The 27225-nt window shown below is 35.7% G+C and overlaps 1 protein-coding gene across 3 annotated transcripts in view; it reads left to right on the forward strand.

Moving 5' to 3' along the window:
- The window catches only part of CTNNA3 (catenin alpha 3), a 1874587-nt gene that overhangs the window by 37567 nt on the left and 1809795 nt on the right, over positions 1-27225 (forward strand). For 2 of the 3 annotated variants that reach the window (XM_079135772.1, XM_079135774.1), the window contains exon 2: positions 10845-10948. In XM_079135772.1, coding sequence (XP_078991898.1) covers positions 10850-10948 — 99 coding nt within the window. In that variant the 5' untranslated portion in view covers positions 10845-10849. The remainder of the gene's footprint in view (positions 1-10844; positions 10949-27225) is intronic. The other variant, XM_079135773.1, reaches the window with a different exon arrangement.

Consider the following 27225-nt stretch of genomic DNA (forward strand, 5'->3'; position numbering starts at 1 on the left):
CCTCAGTTAATGGCAACTCTCTTTCCTGTTGCTTCAGACAAAACAAAAACAATGAACAAACAAAAAAAAACCCACAAAACCCTAAAAGTATCTTGAGTTCTCTTTATCCTATGTCTAATCTCTTAGGAATTCCTATTGAGTCAAATGTTAAAAGATATCTAGAATCTGACCACTATGTCCAACTCTGCTCCTACCAACCAGGTCTAAGACATTGTCTTACGTAGATTACTACTGGAGCTTCCAGTGAATATCTCTGCTTCTTCTCTTGCTCCTCATGCTTCATTTTGTTCACCAGAGTGATCTGTCCAAAATATAAACCAGATCATGTTTATCTGTGTTCAAATATCTGCAGTAATTCTCATGGAGTTCAACATGATCTGCAGCTTCCATTACTTTTCTGTTTCCTTTACTGTGCTCATTGTAGCTCGATCTGCCCTACTTAAAATGATCTCTTTGCTGTTCTGCAAACATGTCTATACTCTACTGCCTTAGGTTTTTGCTATGCTACTACATCTATTAGCAATGCTCTTCCCCCAACTTAAGCTTGGCTAATTTTCTTATCTCTTCAACTCTTCTCAAAGGTCCCCTTCTGAATGAAGCTAATCTTGGTTTTATTTGACACTTGAAATTTGTTCTCTCTTTCTCTTAATCTCCCTTACTGTTTTCCATTTTTTCTTTTTAAAAATAGTAGGGGTCATTTTCCAATATCCTAAATACCCACCCCCTCCTTTTTCTGGTAGGCGATTGAACCCAGGTGCACTTAACCAATGAACAACACTCCCAGTCCTTTTTAAAAATTTTATTTTGAGTCAGGATCATGTTAAATTGCCCAGCTTGGTTTTAAACCTGTGATCCTCCTGCCTCACCCTCCCTAGTTGCTGAGATTACAGGTGTGCACCACCATGCATGGCAATAGTGTACTTTTTATTATGTTTATTGATTTATTGTTTGTGGTCTCATCCTTCCCATGGCTAGTACAGAGTACACATTCAATAAATATAAGTTGAATGAACAAATAAATGAATAATGCCCTATAGTCTAGGTATGCTTCTGTTCTTATATAATTTTGCTCCTATAATTGACAAAAGGCTAGGTGGTAGAGCTTACATAGATAATTGTTCTCTAAATAAATATCTTGAAAGTACTTGTAAAATGTAAGAAAAGCACCTGAAAATAATGAAACTCAACTCCCTCATCACATATGATATCAGGAAATTGCATGATTTTACTGATTATCTGACAAACCTTAGATCCTTTGGATAACCAAGTGAGTAGAGGATGTGTGTATTTTCTTTTTTTCTTGATAGGCCAAACAAACCAGCAAATGATTACTTTGAAAGCAAGGAGATGGAAGTAGGGGTGGGAATGGAAGTGGGCTTGGAAAACAGGAATGTTTAGAGATTATGGTGGAATATTATAGTTACCTTCTTTCAATTTTATTTTACTTTAGCCAAGACTGAATTCTATAAAATCAGCCGTGGTAATATTGTGCAAAAAATCCTGCCGCCTTTTCCTTTTCTTTACTTAAAACTGCCTGTGATGATTTGGATTATGTTTTTTTGTTTTTTTTTTTTTCCCAATTAACAATTGTTTCTAGTTCTCCGCTTTATTCCTGCACTATATTGTGTTAAACTTTCTGAGGGGTGGTGAAAGGGGTTAGTGAAGCTAAAAAAAACTTGCTTTTGCACTCAAGATTAATTATTATTATTATTTTTTTGTTAGTAGGGATAGAACCCAGGGTCACTAAACACTGAATCACATCCCCAACCCTTTTTATTTTTTATTTTGAGACAGGGTTGATTAGGGCCTAAGTTGCTTAGGGCCTTGCTAAATTGCTGAAACTGGCCTCAAACTTCCTATCTTCCTGCTTTAGCCTCCTGAGTCACTGGTATTACAGGTGTGTGCCACCATGCCCAGCTCAAGATTAAGTCTTAATGAAAATTAAGATAAATGCTCAGTTTTCTAACACTATTTCAGTATTTGGTTATCTTTCATTAGTTGCTTTCACTTTCTTCTGACATTTTGCAAGTATAGGTTATTAGGCAAATGTTAACATTTATGTTAATGGTGAGGATTGATATCTACTAGAAATATTTCCCTTTCATATTTTGCTAAATAGAGTTCTCACTAAATGATATCCAGAATAGATCTCATGAAGCCACAGTGGATCTCTTGAAGACTTATTGATATAATCAGAGTACTTCAAACTTGGGAAATTGACATCTATTTCCAGATAAAACCATCAAATGTGTGTGAATGTGTATACACACAAGTGTATTATGACAATAATTAGGGTATAGATAGAGCTATGTTAATAGGAATGATGCATGCTAATCATCAGGGAAAATAACCTGGAAGAGGTCAGTAAAGATACCTAGAAAAACACAAATTAAATGCAATGTCAGATATATTAATAAATCATGAGTTAAATGTTTTATTGTTTTTGAGTATTTAAGATTTTTATTTACTTTTCTCATGAATGAAATACTGAATTTTCACTGCATAATTTTAATAAAAGGGGTAGAGAAATATACATATGTGTGTGTGTATATACACACATACATTCTTGTATGGAAATCTGTTTTCAAATTTAATATTTTTTATTAAAATTTTTTTCATATTTTTATTGGTATATTATGATTCTATATAATAGTGGGGTTTGTTGTTATATATTTGTTCATGTACACAATGTAATAATATAATTTGGCTAGCATCATTCCCCAGTATGTCCCCTTTCTCTTCCTTCCTCCCTCCCTCCCTCCCCCCCAAAGTCCCTTTTCTCTACTCTATTGATCTTCCTTCAATTTTCATGAGATGTACCCCCTATCCCCTTCTTTTCCTTTTTATTCTCTAGCTTTGAGTGGAAATCTTATATTTAAGGAAAGAGTGTTAACAAAGAGATTTGGTTGAGGGAAGAAAGAGAGTTGATATTGTTGCAGAGGATTATTAGATCAAGAATGTTCCTGGTTCAGCTTTAAAAAGTGACAGTAACAGATGACATATTTGGAAAATTTCAGGAAGTCTTCCTTTAAAAGTAGAATAAGCTGATGACTTTTAATCCTATGTTGCTGACAGTTGTATATTTTTGACTATTGAGGAAATAATAAAAGAAGTAAATCTGATCAATAGGGAAGAACTTGGTGGTATGCAGTCCAAGGAAGTTTGGGCAGGTATATCCTTAACATGTGTGGTAAGTAGAGTAAAGGTACAAATGAAGGCCTGCCTATCATGTGCTCACATATGTGAAAGTGATAAATCAATCCAAGAGGCTGCTAAAGTAGGTTTTATCCTCCAATTTTCCTACCTTGAGAAACATACCTTCAAATAATCTAGAAGGCAAGATTTGAATATAGAATTCTTGGATTCCTTGGAGTTTCTTGTTAGAATGAGGTTTAGTCCTCCCCATAACATGTGACCTGCCCTCTTTTCTTCTCACTTCTGATTCTGTCATGAACTTGAGGGGCCTTAAGCAACCTCAAGCAGACAGCCCAGCTTACATACACAAGCTCCAACTGTATTCATCAGCAAACAGTTGCCTCTTGGTTACTTCTTAGGTGTTGAGATAATCATGTTCAGTCATCATACTTGAGAAGATGGATTCCAAGAAGAGGCTGCTATAGACACTGAAAGTTGGTTTGCACTGGTTGACCAAGGAGTTGGGATCTAGGTACCCTGAATGCATCAGGAAGGATAGATATATGCTCTGAGTGAGTGTATGGCCTTGGTCTCATCGACTTCTCTAAAGAATGAGGACAGGAGCTGGAGTTGTGGCTCAGTGGTAGAACGCTTGCCTGGCATGTGTGAGACCCTGGGCTTGATTCTCAGTACCACATATAAATAAATAAAAAAAAAGATCCATTGACAACTAAAAAAAAATTAAAAAAAAAAAAAAAAAAAAAAAAAGAATGAGGACAGAAGGAGGGGCTGCTCTTATCCAGGACTATGGACAGTACTGGTCTGTGACAAAGTGGACCTTTTATTGTGTAGAGAGTAATCCTAAATAAAACAATGTTAGACATTTAACCACGTGTTCTAGATTTTAGGAAAAACAAATGTAAAGAATTTCAAATTAATAGTAAGTATGATTCTAAGAGGCTATATACAACATAAATTGAATGGTTAAATGTAAGTTGCTAAAAATGAAGAAAGAAGATGCAGAGTTGGCTGGACCTGGGCTTTAATACTTTTTCTTTCACCAGGATCTAGAATTGTGGGAAATGTGTTTAAGTGCTCCATAAATAATCACTGAACAATATTAAGAATCCCAAACTGCAGTATATATGAATAGGGAATACAAAACTGAAAAGGATATGAATCAAAGAAGAGAACTGGGCCATATGACTGAAGGCAGATAAAAGGAAGGCAGAAGCTTGAGAAGGCTAAGCACTTCTCATTTGGTAGAGCTGGCATGACATGTTGAAGGTAAAGAAAAGGGGATTCCAAAGCCATAGTCTGAGAGAAAGAAACAAAAAGAATAAGGAAGGAACAGATTCTCTTCATGAATCAGACGATATGAGATTAATAGATGACAGGATGATACACATGAACTCTGATGTCAAATTGTCAGTCATAGAACAAAGATTGGTACAGGTACTTTAATTAAGTGAAAAAGCAAAGAGGTTATAATTTGTATTAAATACCTAAATACTGTATGTTGGTATTATGTATGCTATCTCTGAAACCGTAAGAGTAATTGACCAGAGTAATTGCCGTGGTGAGAGAAATTAGGAACAGAAGAAGGATTTGCTTTCACTATATATATTGTTAAACCTTGTGTTTCCTAATGAAGTTTTTAACTAATCAAAAAGGAATCGAAGCTATAGATGATGAAAATAAAGGAGATAGCCTCTTCTCTTTAAAATATTTGAAATGTGCATCCTGAAAAAGTATATACCTGAATTCTGAAGTGATCTGCCAATGTGATTACAGAATCTCTCCTGGGAGTCACTGAGACATGAGAGGTCCACCAGAAAGCATGAATTGAATATTTGTGTACCCCCTCCCCACAAATTTATACATTGAGATCCTAACCCCCAAAGTTATGGTGTTAGGAGTTAGGGTCTTTGGGAGGTAATTAAGTCATGAGAGTGGAGCCCTCAGGAGTGAGATTATTGCCCATATTGTATCTTTATATAAATAAAGAGACATGGGATCTTCCAGCACCATGATCTTGGACTTTCCAGACTTTAGAACTGTGAGACATTAAATGTTTTATTTTTAAGTCAACTAGTCAATGGTGTATTTGTTTTAGCAGCTCTAATTGACTAATCGACAAGGAAAGGCATATATCATAATTTTCAAAAGAGAGAAAAAAATGAGACTTAGACATCTAAGTGCCAAACTGTAGGAAAACTAAACTAAAATGTAATTAAATGGCAGTAATTGCTAGTAGTTAGCCTGAATTCTCCAGGAACAAGTTTCATCACACTAGAGTTTTTGAAAAATTGAACTCTTAAATAGGAAGACAGAGAAAGTGTTTCTATTTCAGTGAAACACTTAGAAAAGACTTTCCATGGTATATTTTCTGGAAAAATAAAAAAGTGGATTACTTTATCTAAAGTGTTTATTAATTGATCATTATGTATTTAGAAGGAGATCTGTAATGGTGTAAAAATCGGTTTTCATAAGTAGCTCTCACCTGTTCAATGATTTGACTGGGAATTCTAGAATTCATACTGAATGTATTAATGGATAAACAAGGAAACTAGGAGGGGGTATTAAGGTATTGAGTTCTCCAAAATCATTTTTTTTGACTCATAAGAACAAAAGTTCCAATTTTTAGGATGAAATGTTTTTAGGAGAACAGAATAAAATTTTGCATTTAGGATAAAAATTATTTGTCCAAATACAAGATAGGGACCCTTAATAGTAATCTCTGAAAAAATGACTTGAACAATATAGTTGAAAGATGAGTACAAAGTTGGAATAAGCAGGTAAGCATGATGACTATATTAAGGAATTTAATAACCTTAAATAATTGATTGTTACAATGTTTATTTTTGAGCTGAGTATGGTGGTGCATGCCTGTAATCCCTGTGACTTGGGAGACTGAGGCAGGAGGAACACAAATTAGAGACCAGCCTCAGCAATTTAGGGAAGTACTAAGCAACTAAACAACTTAGCAAGACACTGCCTCAAAATTCAAATGAAAAGGGTTGAAAACGTTGTGGTCCTGCATTTAATCCTCAGTACCAAAAAAAAAGTTTATTCTTTAAAAAATGTTAAGTATTGACATTAGAGACTTTTCTATAGGAGCCATATTACAGATAGTTAGGTTTTTATGTCATCCCACAAGAACATATCAACTAATGGAGAACAGTTACAGCTTTACTAAGAGGAGTCTGAGCTCTGGAATATGAAGACTCTGTGTGTGTGTGTGTGTGTGTGTGTGTGTGTGTGTGTGTGATGTGTTACTGTAAGGAGGAAAACTAGGTGGAAAAATTTTTAATGTTTGCGTGTGAATAGACAGCAACCCCTTCGCAAATTTTAGAAGGGTGAGTTTTCCACTAGCCTCTCTGCACATCTTTGATCTTCTACCACCCCTCTCCTTTGCTGCTAGGGCACGACTAAACTACAAAGTGGTGTGTGCTGTAATAGAGAGGGATGGTAGAGGATATTAGATGGAGAGCAATGAGCTAGTTCATGCTAATTGTGATAAATGTATGCCCCATGATTTCAGAGTTAACTGCATTTAAATTTGAAATGTGTGTTAAACAAAGCAAATTTAAAATGGATATAAGTTCAATTTCAAGCAGGAGATAAAGTAAAATTCAAATATTGTGGACAGAGATAATCTGGGGAGAAGGGACAGATTCACGATGGTGGGTTTACCCTATCTTGAGGTCTATCCCTACTGTCTAGAGATTTGTTCTCTTTCCTTCCTTTCTGAAAACTGGGATTTTATTCTAGTCTGTCTTTAAAACTGTTTATAAAAGCACCTCTATTAGATAGTAATTCAAAAGTGGCAAATTTCAACTTAACCCAAGGAAGAACTTTACAAAAGTAACCACTAGCACCTAATGGTATTGTGAACCACTCATTGTTTGTATTTATTCAATTCTAGTATATTGGAATGAAGGCTGTTGTAGTAAGCATTCTTGAATGTTTGGGAGATACTCCCTAGATCTTAATAGTTTATAGATTATTAAATGCAAATGCCTTGGAATTCAACACTCAACACTCACAACATAGTAGGAATTTTGTTTTAGATTCATGTGGTATTGCTGTAAGAGGTTGATAACAATTTGTCAGACTTTGACCTTGCTTCAACTTCATTTGCAAAATTCTGCAGTTTTCTCTCTTATTGCCCTGATTCCCAATCAATCAGGATTACTGAATAGGACAGATACAAAAGATCAGAAAGATTTTTATAAGAAATGGCATTTATTCAAGGAATAATAATTATGTACAGCCAAGGTTCTTCAAGGACTTCTTGTTTTATTATTTTATAATTTTTGCCATGGAAAAGTGAACTTCTGAGCAACTTTCTTAATGTTCATTAAAGATAAGAACACAGACTTAGAAAATGCCTTGGTTAAATTAGGCTAGTCTTTTACCTCTTGGCTGACAAACATTCTTCTAGAAGGATTTATATGATGTGGATAATTTTTATTCCTCTTAATTTTTTCCCCCTTACTTCCAGTTTCTGGTGCTAAATGTATCTTTGGAAACCCTTTGTGAATTCTGCAGTGAAATGACATGTTATTAAAGGCTGTGAAGGTTCACTTAAATCTTATTTTAATTCACAACAATGTCCTCTACTTTTGTCCCTGAATCGAAAGAACAAAGCAATGTCAGCAATCTTGAATTCTATGTAGGATAGTACCTGTCATAAGCAGGGTAACAAATAAACCCCTTTGTGAGCACTCATTTGATAGAACCCTAAGGTCATACATTGAAAGACGCCTCTCCTTGCATAGTTTGACTCTGGGCTATGCATTAAGGTTACCAGGGGAATATCCCATCTGTCAATTTAGATTCGCCTGTGTTAGAATCAAAGTGGTAGGTGGAATGATGGAAAACCAGACTAAAACAAAAATCAAACCAAACCAAAACATTTCAATCCTCGAACTGCATCTGAGAGAAAACATTTAGCTATAGTGTTTGAATTCTTTCTTGAAGCACATCTTCTATATTTCAGCTGAATAGCTGAGAAAAAGAGACTGTGTTTCTACTTTTAGAAAGGAAATAAAATCAGTGAAAAGGAGAGAGAAGCAAGGAAATAACAGGATAAATTGTAAGATGTTGTGACTTTACATATTTTATTTCATATGATAATAGTAATTCATACTTTAATTTGAAAAGAAATTAATATGGTTTTTTTACTTAATACAGTTTGAATAATTATTTTTTCAAGGCAAAAAGGCTTTAACAAAGTAAAGGAATAGTAGGCACTTTTTGTAAGTAACATATATTAAAGTTAAAGCATAGACTTAGGACAGTCACAGTTGACAGTCTTGAATCAGGGGAAGGGAATTTGGATTATGTTCAATAAATGAACTACCTAGAAATGTGTTACATTTTAGAAAATGTGTGCTCTCTCTGTGATCAATAATGCTGGTGTTTAAAAATAAAAGTCAACATTACTGTAATTTTCCATAGATGAATATATTTATTTATGCATTATAGTTTTTTAAAAATATGGTTAGAGTAACCCTAGGATACTCAATACATAAATTGTCCTTTTTCCCCACTTCAAATTTCTTATTATAATTGACTAGAAGATGGTTTGATACTATACATGAAGTGATTAGTATGCATTAGTGTTTTCAATAGTATAGAAAACTTTGAAGCTTATACTTAAATGCTTCAATACATTATTAAATTTGTCATAATTGGTTCCTTTGATACTTTCAATATAATTACCTTTTTAATATTAAACTTTGTTGAAGACACAAGAAAGAATTAGAATTATTATAAGTCTATTTGAAATTAACTATTTTGATTATGTACAATGTTAATTCACAGGGGACAGCTTTTTGGAAGATTCATATTATTCTCAAGAATACTTCAAATGTTCATTTTTTTGTATCAAGAAAATAATGGCATGTAAACATGTGGCATAATGTCTGAAGAGTATTATGTCTTCTAGACTCTACAGTATTTGCCTCTATTTTTTGTTTAAACACATTACACTATTAATCTAAGAATTAGAGTATATCAAGAGCCAATAAGGATGCCTTTTTGTTTTTATTTCTCTCTCCTTTTTCTGCATATGTATAAGGTATACGGTTTGGAAAGTCATTGGTGAAACACTGATATTTTCACTTACACAAAGGTGTAGCAGAGATTGTGAATGTCCTTAAGTATACACAATTGTACATCTATGGATCCAGAGGAAGGATCCATTAGAGTGGGAGAGGTTGATAACAAAGAGGTGATGATTTTATGGAATGAGGCGAGGGAGGGGTGAAAAATGGAGGAGAATGGGATAAGACTGCTGGGCAGGGAATCTGGAACGTGGGCTCTCCCCTGAGATTCTGATATATTCCTTAGGTGTACAAATCAGGTATAGGAAAGAGAATAATTCTTCCTCCTAGGCTCTTTAAGATTTTGAGGAAAATTTAAGGGATTGATCCTGTATAAGAGAGTCACTATGAAAATATGTGCTCATCCATCCATCCATCCATCCATCCATCCATCCATCCATCCATCCATCCATTTATAGCCAATTAATCAACTAAAAAGAAATGATCTTCCCTATGTCTAAAATAAAAAACACAAAAACTAAAGTGAACACAATACTTTCTATTTTCTTTTTGTTTTTATTTCTGTGGGTTTAATAGGGAATATCAGGATATTTTCTGGGGAAAGATTTTTATGCTCTCTTAGCCTGAAATTATGGAAGAAAGTAGGTAGAAGCTAAGTGGGAAGGGTTTTGCATTGATCGGTGCGCGTTTCTGTGGGTTATTAGTTTTTTGTTTCTAAAAACGGATCAAGTTATATAATAGGAGAGACTTTTTTCTCTTTATCTCTGTGGATCTTCAGTAAATGCTTGCTGGTTGATTATTGATTGGGTAGGTTAATATTGATTTGTAGGCTTACTGATTTGGGTAATATAGTTTTAATGACTAATAGGTTAATTTGAATGTCAATATTAATATGTTATGACATGCCACCTATGATAATTTTAGTATATGATTAAGAACATATACGCTCTTATGCAAAATATTGCTAAATTGATTCTTAAGGATAATGTTAATGCCTTAAGGGATCACTTATAATAATTTTTTCTCATCTATTTTATCTAAATATCAATGCCTTCTCAGGGACTTCTTCCCCTTTTATTTTTTATAGCTATGCAAATCCGATCAGAAAGTAAATTTCCCCCAATCTTTTTCCATAATCAAAATCCTCAAATAAATGACATCCAAAACAAGTAGAGACATAACACATCTTATGAAGTTTTGCCTGGCTTCTCATCTAAGTCATCATTACAAGAACAGGCAAAAGATGAGTGTGAGCTGCTTCAGTGCTATGATTTCATGGAAGTAAAAGGACTTGTATGCTGTATGATGTCTCACCATGTTGGCACTTCTTTTGTTTAAGACTTCTAACCACATAAAAATCCTTTTGTTGAGTTTTTAATTTGGTCATGAATTTACTAGTGTAGATTGATTTGTTAGGGCACCTATGTGCAGACAACATGATCTCAGAGAACAGTTGGGGAACATCTGATGTTTCTCTGATGGTGAATTTGGCACACTAGTCCTCTGTGAGCTATAGCTGGTATCAGGAAGAGATGCAAATACAGGTCTCAACTGCTCCCTAATTTTCACGAATGCTTGTCTTTAGAAAATATTTTTCTTAGCTAACAAGCATTGTTTTTGTGTACTTGTGCATAGGCAGCATGTCAACTGAATCACCAATCACCCTGAACATTGACCCTCAGGATCTGCAGGTCCAGACATTCACCGTAGAGAAGCTACTGGAGCCTCTCATAATTCAGGTATTAATATCGTGGGAATTATAATGTGCAACAGAGGTAGAAGAACTAAAAACATGGAAAAATAATGAGCCAAAGAAAGATTTGATTTTTCTATGAATATGATGTCTAGATTCTCCTTTTAATAAAGTGGCATTAAAATGTAAAAGAATATGCATTTTAAAAATAAATAAAAAGAATATGTAAAAGTAAAATTCTGAAAGTTTACCCCCAGATTCTCTTTTAGCAGCAACAGCAGTATTAGTGTGTATACATAATTTTCAAAGTAACTTTATAGAAATTATCTTGTTTGATAATCATAAAAATGGAGTGAGATGGGTAGAGTGGTTAAAGTCATGTTTAGTATATAGAGAATTTCAGTGACATGCCCCAAGAGATATGGTGGCTCATTTGTCAAATAGAAAACTATCTTTAAAATATCAAAATGCATGAGAAAAGCAGATACTTAAAGGAATTGTTTGATAAAGTCTTTCATAAAGTGAATAATTCTTTGATGATATATGTAATAATTCTCTGACTTATCCAGATTTTGTATATTGAAGTTTCTTAAAGAAGAGTTTGAAGAAACTTACACAATGGTATAGATTTAACTTTTTTACCTTTAACCCAAAATTTGTGAGGGAACTCATTTTAAACTTACCTTACACCATGTCTTTTAAGTCACTTTTTCTATGGACTCAAAGCACTCACAATTTACCTCTGGTCATTTAAAAATATTCTGCTTATCTTTTCTATGAGATGAATAGTAGGGAGGGAAGTAGCTCTGAGAATAGACTTTGTATACATTTTTACTTTGCACGAGTTGACATTTGACATTTGCTACAAAGCATGAACTTTGCTGATGATAGTGTAATTATCAACTTTGGCAAGCTAAAACACTAATATCTGGTATGAAATTGATACTAAACCACTATGGAGACGCCACTATTAAAAATCTCTGTATTGGCTACAGAGATTTAAAATAGGAAAAAAAGAAAAAAAACTTATTGTTTTTCTGATAAAGATCACTGAAAGAATTGTAAAAGCCAGCCCCTCAACCAATCATCCAACCAACCAACAAAAAACCGATGGTGGGGGAAAAGAGAGAAAGAATTTAAAAAGTAAACTCAATTTTACCACCAAGAGATAAACATTAACATTTTGATGCATGTACTTCCCATTTCCCCTTTGCTAGTGATGGAACCCAGGGCCTCACACCACACATGCTAGGCAAAGGTTCTACCACTGGCCTACATTCTCCATCCTTCTAATACAGTAAACTTATGGGTGATTTTTATACCCATAATTTCTTCTTAAACCATCATTTTACTCTCTGCTTCTATGATTTAACATTATTAGTGAGATTATATAGTGTTTTTCTTTCTATGTTTGGCTTATTTCACTTAACCTAATGCCTCCAAGTATATTCATGTTGGCAAATGGCAAGATTTCTTTTTCAAAAAATGACTTAACACAGTATATGTATATATCACGTTTTATTTATTAATTTGTTTGTCAAATGGACTCTTAGGTTGTTTCCACGCCTTGGCTATTATTCCAAAGATTGTTTAATTTGAATAGCTATATGGTTTATTTTAAGTATATGGTATAGTCTCTAATTACACTGGAAGACATTCCAACAGAAACTCATGATCTCGGGCTGGGGATATAGCCCAGTTGGTAGAATGCTTGCCTTGCATACACAAGGCCCTGTGTTCAATCCCTAGCAACACACACACCACACAAAATGATCTTTAAGGTCCTACTACCATCAGATAAAGTTGTCAATTTAGTAGTCCCATTAAAAAAATGCCCACCTTTTCTCACTGCTTATGTTTAAATTATATTCCTTTGCTTTCAAGTTTCCACAGAATTTCTCACCATCTCTCTATATAATTCAGAGTCAAACTTACATTTTAATTTTTAGAGTAATTGGTCATAGATACTATTATTTCACTCTGACTTCTAAATTCATTTATTCATAAATCTTTATCTGTTCTTTTTATAGTTACCAGAGTCTTCCCTACTGAACCTGATTTATCTTTAATCTATTTTTTCCTCTTGGGCGCAGGTAAATCACTAGGTCATTTTGCAGTGATGTTCAGCCTGGGATATATTTCAATCATTCACTTTCATTTTCTCTGTGTGATAACTTACACAGTTGCATCCCTCTGTAATAAATTCCTCCAATGAATCAGAAATAATTTTTTTCTCAGCAATTACATTTTTATGATTGCAACTGTAGGCATCTGCACTTTATCACTTTCAAGATCCAAGTTTGGCAGTGCAATGCAGAAAGTCTATTTATGCAGAATTGTGCCTAAAAAATTTACATCACTATGTTGTATACTCTCTGAAGGTAATATAAACTACTAGATCATGCTACAATCATTATATAATAGAACCATCAATAATCTTATTTGCTACAAAATATAATTTGCTATATGTCAGATTCATGTTGAATATGTGTTAAAGAATTGCCTTATTCAGAATCCCTTAAAAAAAAAAACCCAAATTCCTTATAATGTGTTACCTCTTTTAAAGTTTTTTGGGACACAGGTTCAAATGTATTTTATGATATAATATATCCCATGTTTTTAAGAGATAAATGTAGAGTTAGATCAGCAGTAATAAACATTATTTCTCTGGCCTTTACTCCAGACTTTCATAGGATCTCTTGGCCCTTTCTTCATTTCTACCTCCATACTATCTCTCAGCTATTTTTCTGGGAGTCCCTTAGAGATAGCATTTAAAAAAATTATTTATTTATTTATTTATATGTGATGCCAAGGCTCGAGCCCAGTGCCTCACATGTGCTAGGCAAGCGCTCTACCACTGAGCTACAACTCCAGCCCTAGAGATAGCTTTTCTATACTCTCTAATAACCATTGGTTCAAATTTAAGAATATCTGGTAACACCTGCATCAATTGATATAAGGTTAGCATAAGCAAGTTTATGTTGTGCTAAAAAACAACCTTCAAATCTGACACTTAATAAAAATTCAATTTCTTTTCAATCTACAGATCCATTGTGAGTTGGCTGGGTTTGCTCAATACAGGCAGACAGAGACCTAGGCTAACTTACACTCCATCTCAGTATGTAGTTTCACTATCATTGCAGCAGTGGTGTTATCATTATAGGGGAGAGAGAAATCTCTTCTACTCCCTGCCACCTTTGTTCTTATGTGAACTCTTTGGATCTAGAAACCCAATTAATATAAGAACTAATTAATAATAGAAGAGCATAAACGTTTTAATAATTTCATATGTACAATGGGGAATTTCACAAGAGAACAAAGTCCAAAGAAATGACCAAAGCATGATGTTTTTATACTTTTTAGATAAAGAATAATAAATTATGAAGGGAAGACAGGACAAGAAGATAATTTGGCTAGGAGAGCAAATTTTAGGGCTGTTACTATGAGACATATGCTAAGAGGGATATAGAAGCTAGTGGAAGATAAGGCCTACTTCAAAGAGTTTGTTTATTCACTTCACTGAAGGCTCATTTACCAGTCTCTGGTGACAACTGCTATTTTCCAGTCTTAGTATGTGAAGATATCCCTCCCAAAAGAATCTTTATGGTTTGCTACATGTAGGAAAAATCAGACCTAATGACCCTTTCTGAAGGTACTGTTTAAGTTTCAGCTTAAAATAATCAGTATACCAATATGGCATATTTTGAGGTGGCCCTCCTTAATTCCTTCACCATTCTCTCTCTGGGAGTTGATTATATACTGAGAGTTAAGTGGTGGGTACCTAGAGTTAAATAGTTACATCCAGTGCAAAACCGAAAGACATTCAGAAAGAAGTAGAGATATGGAGAAAAGTTGAGTCATAGTAGAGAAATTTTCAAGCTTAGATTCACGAACTCTTGCTGTTAAAGGACAGTAAGATTATCTAGTTATTAGGTTTTAAAAATTCTTGCAGTTTTCAAATACATTCTATACTCACAATTGTACTCTTGCCTCTGTGGGTCCTCACTGCTTCCAGTTTCCTTGAGCACTGGCCATGTAGGTCAAATACTTAACTTCCTTAATGTAGTCTGATTTCTTGGTCTTTTTCTCTCTTTGAAAACTCTGAGGAGGTTCCATTGGAAGTAAAAATCCATGATTCCTATAATTGCCCTCACTTGTTTATCCCATAGTGGGGATTTTCCTGTAAAATTTTATGCTCTTCCCTTGTCTGCAAGTTTTGGAGTCTCTGAGGTACAATTCACTTTTGTTCCTAAATCAGTCTATCTGCCATATATTCCCATTTTGTTTGGCTTCATGTTGTTGCTGGTGGATGAGGACTGCCTGTGGTTTCCACTGTGAGACTGGAAATGGACATGTCAGTGTAGTGTCCCCCTGTGAATCCTCAAGGCAGCAGAATGGTGTGGCGCTCCTACAGAAGAGGGAAAATACCTCTCTTCCCATTCCTGTGCTTTACTCTCACATGGGTCTCCATGAAGAAGTGCTTTAATTTAGAATCACGAAAAGTTCTTATGAAAATAACCACTTTCAGTTTTTTCCCTAATCTTTCTTCTGTATTTGCTAAGAGTCAAACCCAATGAAGTGGCTGGTGGAATCAGTTAATCCTAGTTCCTCCAAGGAACACAATTTTCACTCCTCCCTGGCTCCTATGAAGAACCTCTTTGCCATATCCCACCCTCAATGGCATTTCTTTCTCCTCTCCTTGTGCCCAAAACAAAAACAAAACCAAACAACAACAACAAGAAACAAAAATCAAGAAATCAAGTAATCACATATAAACATACTGGAAGAGTTTATTTCCTACTGCTCTATAGACAGGTCTGATTGGCTTCCAGGTAGCAGGGGAGGACATGTCTGCTCCCTTTGACTTCTTAGCCCCCTAGAATATAATTGCCCTTGTTTGTTTCAGAAAACAATTCAAGTTTTGTTTGTGATTGTTTTCTGTCATTTTGAATGGATATAATGCCATTTGTTTGTGCTTCCTTGGTTTGATCCTCAAACTTCTTTTTGGTACCCTTTCTGATTATTTTATCAATTGAACTCACATCAGAATTAATCTTGACATTTACAAGAAAATATCAAAGATAACTCTGTATACATATAGTGTTCTTATGAAGTACTTTACAAGTACATATTGGGGTTTTGACTGTAATCTCAACAAGTAAACTTAAAAGTTAGTAAACTGAGATTGGCTTATCTCACTTAGCATGATATTCTCCAATTTCACCCATTTGCCTACAACTGCCATAATTTTATCATTCTTTATGGTTGAGTAATATTCCATTGTGTGTATATATATATATATATATATATATATATATATACACCACAGTTTCTTTATCCATTCATCAATTAAAGGACAAATGATTTCGCTGATAAGCGGATGATGACACATAATGGGAGGTGGGAGGGGTTAGTGTTAGGGTTAGGGTTAGGGAGTGGGGCAAGAATGGAGGAAGGAAGGACTGTATAGAGGGAAAAGAGGAGTGGGAGGGGTGGGGAGGAAGGGAAAAAAATAACAGAATGAATCAAACAACATTACCCTATGTAAATTTATGATTACACAAATGGTATGCCTTTACTCCATGTACAAACAGAGAAACAACATGTATCCCATTTGTTTACAATAAAAAAAATAGCTAGTAAACTGGATATCTTTAAATTCTTGTAGACTTAAGACTTTGTAAGTATAAAGACATTAATTTTATGGTAGGATGAAGAAATAAACATAATTCTGCCTCAATAATGTTTTAAAACTTAAGGTGATTGAATATAACTGAGTAGATTCTACTAAAGTGAATTCTTCAATATCTGCATGTTTTTAATGCCAGAAATTGCTCTCATGAGAAAGTTGTTAGGTTTTAGAATTTATCGAGAAACAAATAGTTGAGAAAAAGGAACCCACTCTTTATAATCAAGGTGAGAAAAAGTAGTCGCTAATTGATTAAAATAGTGTGAGTCCAGATGGGAGCACGTGTAGTAACCATACAAGGATGTCTCCTCCATTGGTTCTGGAAGCCTTGAGATTAGCGGTGGGGTATTTGTTGCACATGCTTTACCTCTTCTCAGCTAGCTTCTAGTTCTTTTGTTCTATAAGACTGATTTTCTTTCTATCCAGTGTTGCTATCTTCTTGTTCTGGGTTCTTTAACCATCCCACATTCACTCCACTTCTGTTAATATTTTATCTTTCAATCACAGCTTATCTGTGCTAGATTGATGGGAGCAATTGTGCTTATTGTTGCTGAAAGGATAAAAGTGGCCATATCTCCCCATATGTGGTCAGTTTCACTGCTTGAATTTCCCATGTGCTATTTTAGGACACCCAAGTAGTCTCAGGAAATACCCTTAAAGCTTAAAAACTCCATGACTGTAGACTAGTGGTTGGCAAACTTTTTCTGTCTAGATCCATATAGTAAATAGTTTGATAATAAACACATCTTTAATGGTCACGGGATGTTGGTTAGAACTATTTTGTAAAAGCAGCCATAGACAATATGTAAACAAATGGGTGTGGCTCTGTTATGATAGAACTATTATTTTCTAAAGTAGGCAAATAGCCAGACCTGACCACAGGGATAATTTTATGTCCCTGTTCTAGATTAATTATTTTCTCTCAAGAGATATTCTGTACTCCCTGGTTAAGAAGGAGTAAGCAATGGGTAATACCTCACATACAGTTGAGAGCCTCCTGTGATGTGAATTATGATGGAGAGGTTTGTGACCAAGCCCTCTGAGAGTCACAAAAGCCTAGCCTGAGGAAAGAGTGCTAAGTAGGCACTTCAGAAAATTTCTGCTACTGTTGAGATTCTGTTAGGCCAGTGGTTTTCAACCCTGGCTGAACATTAAAATCATCTGGGGAGCTTTTTAAAATCCTGATGCCCAAGCCTCAAACAAAACCAGTTAAATCGAAATGTCTGGGAGTAGGACTGGGCAGTAGTTTTAAAAGCTCCCACATGATTACAGTGTAAGAACTGCTGTGTTGGCTATTGTATCAGCCAGTAGTGAGCATGATTCTGCCTCTTGGCCCAAGGCTTGCCCTAAAATTGTGCCCCTTCTATGTCTTTTTAATCCTGTTGTGGTGATATGCACACACACACACACACACACACACACACACACACACACACACAACAACAACAACAAATACTCTGCAAATTAAGTCTTAATAAATGTAGTTTGTGATTTTGGCAGATGAGTTTTTTAAGGAAACAATTTGCACTCTCAGCTCTGATTTGCAAGATACTATTTTTCTTCAGTTTAGACACATTTTCCCACATTCTCCACCTCACATTTTTAACATTTCTGAAATTATGATGATGCATCTTATAATGGATATAAACATTTAATGTAGCCTTCCTTTTTGATATGTGTAGGGGATTAAAAATTTGTCCACAATATACTTGAGTTGCTTTATCTTTTATAAGAGGTCCCATCTTCATAAGTTCCCACACAGTAGGGATATAACACCTTATATTTCAACAAATAAGATAATAAGCTGGTGTAAGTCAACAATGTTGGCTCTGAGTTCAGTTGTTTTACATAAAAATTTTTAGATAAAATTATCAGAAACAGGTGATTCAGGTGAGAGTGTTGCATATGTGCTCTTTTGGTGGGAGATGGTACCTTTGAATCCATAGTGTGCCTTTGGACATTTGGTGTCTATTGCCCCAGAGCAGCTCTTCTGGAATGCTCTCTATTCTGATGACATTTGAGGGGTGACCAGTCCCATGCATATTTTGGACCTCTCTGTGCATTTCCTAATATAGTCAATAGCTAATAAAATTTATAAATTTCTAATTTTTGAACTGCTTTTCCTCAGCTTGGTTAGGGTCCATGGTTCTCCCAGGATACCTTAACCACATGTTGACCCTTGATGTTGCTTTACAATCCTAAGTCCCAACCACATCCTCCATCCAGTGTCTTGAGTCATCTGTCCACATCTCAGCTACAAGAGCACTTTGCTCTTTATCATGGTGCACTCAGGGCAGGCCCATCAGTCTTCAGTACAGCCATATTTTGATTGTCCTGTAGAGTAGAGGATAATCTGATCATATCCATATCTTGTGGAAATCAAGAGTGATTTAAGAAGGCTAAGCTGGACTCCCTTCTATCTATTTACACTGCAATGCCAAGATTTCACTGTGGCCATTCCAAAGTTTGTACAAGGCAGATCATGAAGCTATTTTTTCCTGTAGTCTCAAAGATAAATGGAATCAAAGTCCCTTGCTTTCAGTGTTTCTCAAATAACTGTGTTAATTGAGCTAGTGCAGCTCCCAACCTGTGTGAAGCCTTGAGAAGAGAAATAAAGTCATTCATCTTACCTTTGTTACCCATGGGACCCTTCTTCCATTAGTCCCTTGGGGCTAGGACAGGAGGAGGGCTTCTCCTATTCTTTTTCATATCTGACCAGATGTTCTTTTTCATAAAACTCTGTCTTGCTAACTGAGTGCCGAAAGATTTATAAAATGATTTCCTTCTCTTTTTTTTTAATTTATTTTTATTATAAACAAATGGGATACATGTTGTTTCTGTTTGTACATGGAGTAACAGCATACCATTTGCATATTCATAAATTTACATAGATTAATGATGTTTGATTCATTCCATTATTTTTTTCCTTCCCCCTCACACCTCCCACCTCTCTTTTCCCTCTATACAGTCCCTCCTTCCTCCATTCTTGTCCCACTCCCACTCATCCGCTTATCAGTGAGAACATTCCTCTTTTGGATTTTTGAGATTGGCTTATCTCACTTAACATGATATTCTCCAATTTCATCCATTTGCCTGCAAATGCCATAATTTTATTATTCTTTATAGCTGAGTAATATTCCACTGTATATACATACCACAGTTTCTTTATCCATTCATCAATTGAAGGGCATCTAGGTTGGTTCCATAGTCTGGCTATTGTGAATTAAGCCGCTATGAACATTGATGTGGCTGTATCTCTGTAGTGTGCTGATTTTAAGTCCTTTGGGTATAGGCCGAGGAGTGGGATAGCTGGGTCAAATGGTAGGTCCATTCCAAGTTTTCTAAGGAATCTCCACACTGCTTTCCAGAGTGGCTGCACTAATTTGCAGTCCCACCAGCAATGTATGAGTGTACCTTTTTCCCAACATCCTCGCCAACACCTATTGTTGCTTGTGTTCTTGATAATCGCCATTCTAATTGGGGTGAGATGGAATCTTAGTGTAGTTTTGATTTGCATTTCTCTTATTCCTAAAGATGTTGAACATTTTTTCATATATCTGTTGATTGCTTGTACATCTTCTTCTGTGAAGTGTCTGTTCATTTCCTTAGCCCATTTGTTGATTGGGTTATTTGTATTCTTGGTGTAGAGTTTTTTGAGTTCTTTATATATTCTGGAAATTAGTGCTCTGTCTGAAGTATGAGTGTCAAAGATATTCTCCCACTCTGTAGGCTCTCTCTTTGCATTGCTGATAGTTTCCTTTGCTGAGAGAAAGCTATTTAGTTTGAATCTATCCCAGTTATTGATTCTTGCTTTTATTTCTTGTGCTATGGGAGTCCTGTTAAGGAAGTCTGATCCTAAGCCAACAAGGTGAAGATTTGGACCTGCTATTTCTTCTATAAGATGCAGGGTCTCTGGTCTGATTTCAAGGTCCTTGATCCATTGTGAGTTGAGTTTTGTGCAGGGTGAGAGATAGGGGTTTAGTTTCATTCTGTTGCATATGGATTTCCAGTTTTCCCAGCACTATTTGTTGAACAGGCTTTCTTTACTCCATTGCATATTTTTGGCACCTTTGTCTAGTATTAGAAAATTGTATTTATTTGGGTTTGTGTCTGTGTCCTCTATTCTGTACCATTGATCTACCTGTCTATTTTGGTGCCAATACCATGCCGTTTTTGTTACTATTGCTTTGTAGTATAGTTGAAGTTCTGGTATTGCGATACCCCCTGTTTCATTCTTCCTGCTAAGGATTGCTTTAGCTATTCTGGGTTTCTTATTCTTCCAGATGAATTTCATGATTGCTTGCTCTATTTCTGTGAGGTACGTCATTGGGATTTTAATTGGAATTGCATTGAATCTGTATAGCAGTTTAGGTAGTATGGCCATTTTGATAATATTAATTCTTCCTATCCAAGAACATGGGAGATCTTTCCATCTTCTAAAGTCTTCCTTAATTTCTTTCTTCAGTGTTTTGTAGTTTTCATTGTAGAGATCTTTTACCTCTTTGGTTAGATTGATACCCATGTATTTTATTTTTTTTGAGGCTATTGCAAATGGAGTTGTTTTCCTCATTTCCCTTTCAACTGTTTCATCGCTTGCGTATAAAAATGCTGTAGATTTATGCGTGTTGATTTTATAGCCTGCTATTTTGCTGAATTCATTGATGCAGTCTAGAAGTTTTCTGGAGGAGGTTTTTGGATCCTCTAAATATAGAATCATGTCACCCGCAAATAGTGACAGCTTAAGTTCCTCTTTTCCTATTCGTATCCCTTTAATTTCTTTAGTCTGCCTAATTGCTCTGGCTAGAGTTTCCAGGACAATGTTGAATAGAAGTGGTGAAAGAGGACATCCCTGTCTTGTTCCTGTTTTTAAAGGGAATGGTTTCAGTTTTTCTCCATTAAGAATGATGTTGGCCATGGGCTTAGCATAAATAGCCTTTACAATGTTCAGGTATGTTCCTACTATCCCTATTTTTTCTAGTGTTTTCAGCATGAAGGGGTGTTGTATATTGTCAAATGCTTTTTCTGCGTCAATTGAAATAACCATATGATTCTTATCTTTAAGTCTATTGACATGATGGATTACGTTTATTGATTTACGGATGTTAAACCATCCTTGCATTCCAGGAATGAATCCCACTTGATCGTGGTGCACAATTTTCTTAATATGTTTTTGGATACGGTTTGCCAATATTTTGTTAAGGATCTTAGCATCTATATTCATCAAGGATATTGGTCTAAAATTTTCTTTCCTTGATGTGACTTTTCCTGGTTTGGGTATGAGGGTGATATTAGCTTCATAGAATGAGTTCGGTAGGGTACCCTCCTTTTCTATTTCCTGGAATACTTTGAGAAGTATTGGAATGAGTTCTTCTTTGAAGGTCTTGTAGAACTCGGCTGAGAATCCATCTGGTCCTGGGCTTTTCTTAGATGGTAGATTTTTAATGGCTTCTTCTATTTCATTGCTTGATATTGATCTGTTTAAATCGTGTATGTCCTCCTGGTTCAGTTTGGCAGGAGCATATGTCTCTAGAAATTTGTCAATGTCTTCAGTACTTTCTATTTTGTTGGAATATAGATTTTCAAAGTAGCTTCTCATTATGTTCTGTATCTCAGTGGTGTCTGTTGTGATATTTCCTTTTGCATCATGTATTTTAGTAATTTGAGTCTTCTCTCTCCTTCTCTTTGTTAGTGTGGCTAAAGGTTTGTCTATTTTGTTTACTTTCTCAAAGAACCAACTTTTTGTTATGTCAATTTTTTGAATAGTTTCTTTTGTTTCAATTTCATTGATTTCAGCTCTGATTTTAATTATTTTCTGTCTTCTACTACTTTTGCTGTTATTCTATTCTTCTTTTTCTAGGGCTTTGATCTGTAATGTTAGGTCATTTAATTGTTGACTTTTCATTCTTTTCTGGAATGCGCTCCATGTAATGCATTTTCCTCTTAGTACCGCTTTCATAGTGTCCCAGAGATTTTGATATGTTATATCATCATTCTCATTGACCTCTAAGAATTTTTTAATCTCCTCCCTGATGTTTTTTGTTATCCATGTTTCATTCAATAGCATATTATTTAGTCTCCAAGTTTTGGAGTAATTTCCTTTTTTTACTTTGTCATTGATTTTTACTCTCAGTCCATTATGATCTGATAGAACACAAGGCAGTATCTCTATTTTTTTGCATTTCCTAAGGGCTGCTTTGTGGCATAACATGTGGTCTATTTTTGAGAAGGTTCCATGTGCTGCTGAGAAGAAAGTGTATCCACTCATTGATGGATGGAATATTCTATATATGTCTATTAAGTCTAGATTATTGATTGTGTTATTGAGTTCTATGGTTTCTTTGGTTGGATTTTGCTTGGAAGATCTATCTAGTGGTGACAGCGGTGTGTTAAAGTCGCCCAGAATTATTGTGTTGTGGTCTATGTGATTCCTGAAATTGAGAAGGATTTGTTTGATGTACAGGGATGCACCATTGTTTGGGGCATAAATATTTACTATCGTTATGTCTTCCTGATTTATGGTTCCCTTAAGCAGTATGAAATGTCCATCTTTATCCCTTCTGACTATCTTTGGCTTGAAGTCCACTTTATCTGATATAAGGACGGAAACCCCTGCTTTTTTATTGGGTCCATGTGCGTGGTAGGTTTTTTCCCATCCTTTCACCTTTAGTCTGTGGATGTCTTTTTTTATGAGATGAGTCTCTTGCAGGCAGCATCTTGTTGGGTCTTTCTTTTTAATCCATTCTGCCAGTCTATGTCTTTTGATTGATGAGTTTAGGCCATTAACGTTCAGGGTTATTATTGAGAAATGATTTGTATTCCCAGTCATTTGGCTTATTTTGGGTTTTTAAGTTGGCTTGGTTTCTCCTTTGAGTGGTTTTTCTCTAAGGTAGTTCCTCCCTTTGCTGACCTACATTGTTGTTTTTCATTTCCTCCTCATGGAATATTTTGTTGAGAACATTCTGTAGTGCAGGCTTTCTATTTGTAAATTCTTTTAACTTTTGTTTATCATGGAAGGATTTTATTTCATCTTGAAATCTGAAGGTTAGTTTTGCTGGGTATATGATTCTTGGTTGGCAACCATGTTCTTGCAGAGCTTGAAATATGTTGGTCCAGGCCCTTCTAGCTTTTAGAGTCTGGGTTGAGAAGTCTGCTGCTATCCGTATTGGTCTCCCCCTATATGTAATCTGATGCTTTTCTCTCGCGGCCTTCAAAATCCTATCTTTATTTTGAATATTAGGCATTTTCATTATAATGTGCCTTGGTGTGGATCTGTTATGATTCTGTGCATTTGGTGTTCTGTAAGCCTCTTGTATTTGATTTTCCATTTCATTCTTCAGGTTTGGGAAGTTTTCTGATATTATTTCATTGAATAGGTTGTTCATTCCTTTGTTTTGTATCTCCGTGCCTTCCTCAATCCCAATAATTCTTAAATTTGGTCCTTTCATGATGTCCCATAGTTCTTGGAGATTCTGTTCATGATTTCTTACCATCTTCTCTGTTTGGGCAACTTTATTTTCAAGATTAAATATTTTGTCTTCATTGTCTGAGGTTCTGTCTTCCAAGTGGTCTAGTCTGTTGGTGATGCTTTCCATTGAGCTTTTTATTTGGTTTATTGTCTCCTTCATTTCAAGGATTTCCATTTGGTTTTTTTTTGAGAATCTCTATCTCTTTGTTGAAATGATCTTTTGCTTCCTGCAGGTGCTCTTTCAGCTTATTGGTATTATCATTCATTGCCTGCATTTGTTCTCTTATCTCATCCTTTGCTTCGCGAATCATCTTAATCATGTATAATCTGAAGTCCTTTTCTGACATTTCTTCTACCATACTGTCATTGGATTCTATTACTATAGAATCTAGATTTGTTTGGATCATTTTCTTCCCTTGTTTTTTCATGTTGTTCATGTATCTTCCCCTCTAGCGCTGCAGATCTGGGTATTGCAGATTTCCCCCTATAGGCTTATAGTGGCCCTATAGGTTTCCAAAACACTTTCTTTAAGGAGAGATCAATATTAGCAGTGCCCAAGTCAGACACTATGCAATCCTAGACCAAATAGCCCCTATGGGGACAATAACATCATGTAAATAAGGGAGAAAGCGACTCTGAGGGAACAGGTAAACAGAAGGAAAAGAAAGCAAGAAACATAAAGAAATAAAAACTTAATTTTTTTTTTAAAAAGGAGAAAAAAGAAAATCTACTGTATAATAGTCATATTGTAATGAAACCTCCCAGTGTTCAGTAGCCCGATATATGAGAGGTACCTGAGAATGAGCTTCAAGCCTCCAGCAGGTGTCGCAGGATGGGATTTTCCCCACCCGAAGATCGGAGCTACGGCTTCCAGGATTATCCAAGATGGCCGCTCTGGCTTCCAAATGTGTTGGCAAATGGGGAGCTGCAGCTCAGGGGTGGACGTGGTCAGCTAGAGGTCCTGGAGACAGGATGCAGTTGGTCTGGCAGGGGTCCTGGAGGTCCGATGTGTTTGGTGTGGTTGTGGGATCCTGGAGGCCGGGTGCAATCAGTCGGTCTGGGGTCCTGGTGATAGGGCGCAGTCAGTTGGTCTGGGGGTCCTGGCGTCAGGGAGCAGTCAGTTGATATGAGGGCCCCAGAGGCAGGGAGTGATTGGTCGTGCTGAGGGATCCTGGAGACGGCGCTCAGTCAGTCCGGCCAGGGGTCCTACAGGGCCTGGCTGTTGTCTCAAAATGGCGGCAGCCACGTGTAATCAAACCTGCAGGTACTGTGACAGTGAACTTCCAGGCAGCAGCAGGCAGCTGGTTCTCCACTGGAGGTCTGCGGTCAATCTGCTGGCAGCTGTCGGACGATCGGGAAGTGAACCTCAAGTGTTGGGTGATGGATAGGGGTAAGGCAGGTGATGGACAGGCGAGAGGCAGGCAAATGGCGGATGATAGACGCCTGACAGTGAGCAATCTGCTCTCAAAAAAGGTGTCGATATGCTGGCAGACTGCAGGTCATCACAGCAGACAAATGGGGTAAAGAGCAGGGGATCGATAAGCGGCAAAAACTGCCTCACCGAGAAACAGATATCCTCTGCTTTGATATCCTTCTCTTTTAATGATTTTCATAACAAATTTTTTTTTCTTAAGATCAAGAAAGCAGCTTTGAAAGTACAACATGATCAGTGGTATCTTAGTTCACTATCTTTGGGATAATAGGTGTCTGTTTTCTGCTGCTATAACAGAATACCACAGACTGGGTAATTTATGAACAATAGAAGTTTGTTTGGCTTATAATATTAGAGGTTGAGAAGTCCACAACTGAGGGGTCACATCTGATGAGGGCCTTCTTGCTGTGTTATAACATGGCAGAAATCCTCATATGGTGAGAGAGAGAGAAAGACAGAGGTAGAAAGGGGGCTGAACTCCTCTCTTTTATTACTAACCCACATTTGCTCAGCTATTATAATCTAATCACTTCTTAAAGGTTCCTCCTTTAAATAGTGGTTTAAAGGCAATTAGATTTCAACACAAATTTTGGAGGGGACATTCAAAACTTAGAAGAAGATTTTTTGGCTCAACCTTGGTTATGGGAAGTTCATTGTTGAAAAAAAATGTTGTCTGTACTTAACATCTGAAAAGAAGAGGTTAAATTGATGTTGTTTGTTACAACTGCTGGATTTTAGAATTAAGAGACTATGGTAATATCAAAGAAGGGGATTTCAGGCTTTAAGGGCCAAGTGATGGCCAATGAGATTAAAAATTGATGACATTTAATTTTTACACAAAAATGAGACAAAATATTTTGGTTGACTTAGAGCTGGGACACAACTTAGTTTAAAAATGAGCATTAGCATCTAATTCACAGATAGACTATATTCAGATCACATTTTTATTGTAAATTCAAGGGCCCTACAAATCTAATCATTATTTCCTGTGGACTTTCTTGCTCGACATTTATTCTCTTTCTATTCATACTTGCATTGCAAGTAATTATATACATACAAACATACATAAATTTTCTGGATATCTTTGACAAAATGGAATTTTGTGTTAGAAGAGAACAAGAAAGAATAAATATCATGGTTTAAGGTATATAAGAAAAAAGGAATCTGGCAATAGATAGTGGAAATTAAATACAGAAAGAGCTTCTGGAAGCTTTTTTTTTTTTTTATAAGTTTGTGTTGGTAAAGTTATATTGGCACAATTATTCAATTCAACCCTGATTGATAGGGTTATAAAATGATTAATAAATAAAGATGAAACACAGAATTAGGGGGTCATACCCATGTTTTATCATCAGTCACTTCTAAAATCAGAATTCTGGCTAGATAGGACAAAGGATCATACAAACATGCCTAACCTGCTGTGTATGAGGTTGACCAATTCCACTTTAGTGTAATCATTTATCTGATTGGATTTTCCACTTCATACTTTATTTCCTTCAAGCACTCAATGATTATTGATGGAAAAAAGAATTGTCCTTTGTTTATTCTTGTTTGGTACTTCTTTGAGTCAGTACTCTTCTATAGACTGTTGATTGTTGATTTGTCAGGATGATTTAGATATAAATACCAGCATGAATATAATTTCTCCTTACTTTGCTTAATTTGATAGATTTTCCTTCTCATTTTTTGGAAAATCTATCAAGATAGACTATATGGTTAACATTACAGTTTTAAAGA

The sequence above is a fragment of the Sciurus vulgaris genome (genome assembly GCF_902686455.1).
Source record: "Sciurus vulgaris genome assembly, chromosome: 4".
Lineage (NCBI taxonomy): Eukaryota > Metazoa > Chordata > Mammalia > Rodentia > Sciuridae > Sciurus > Sciurus vulgaris.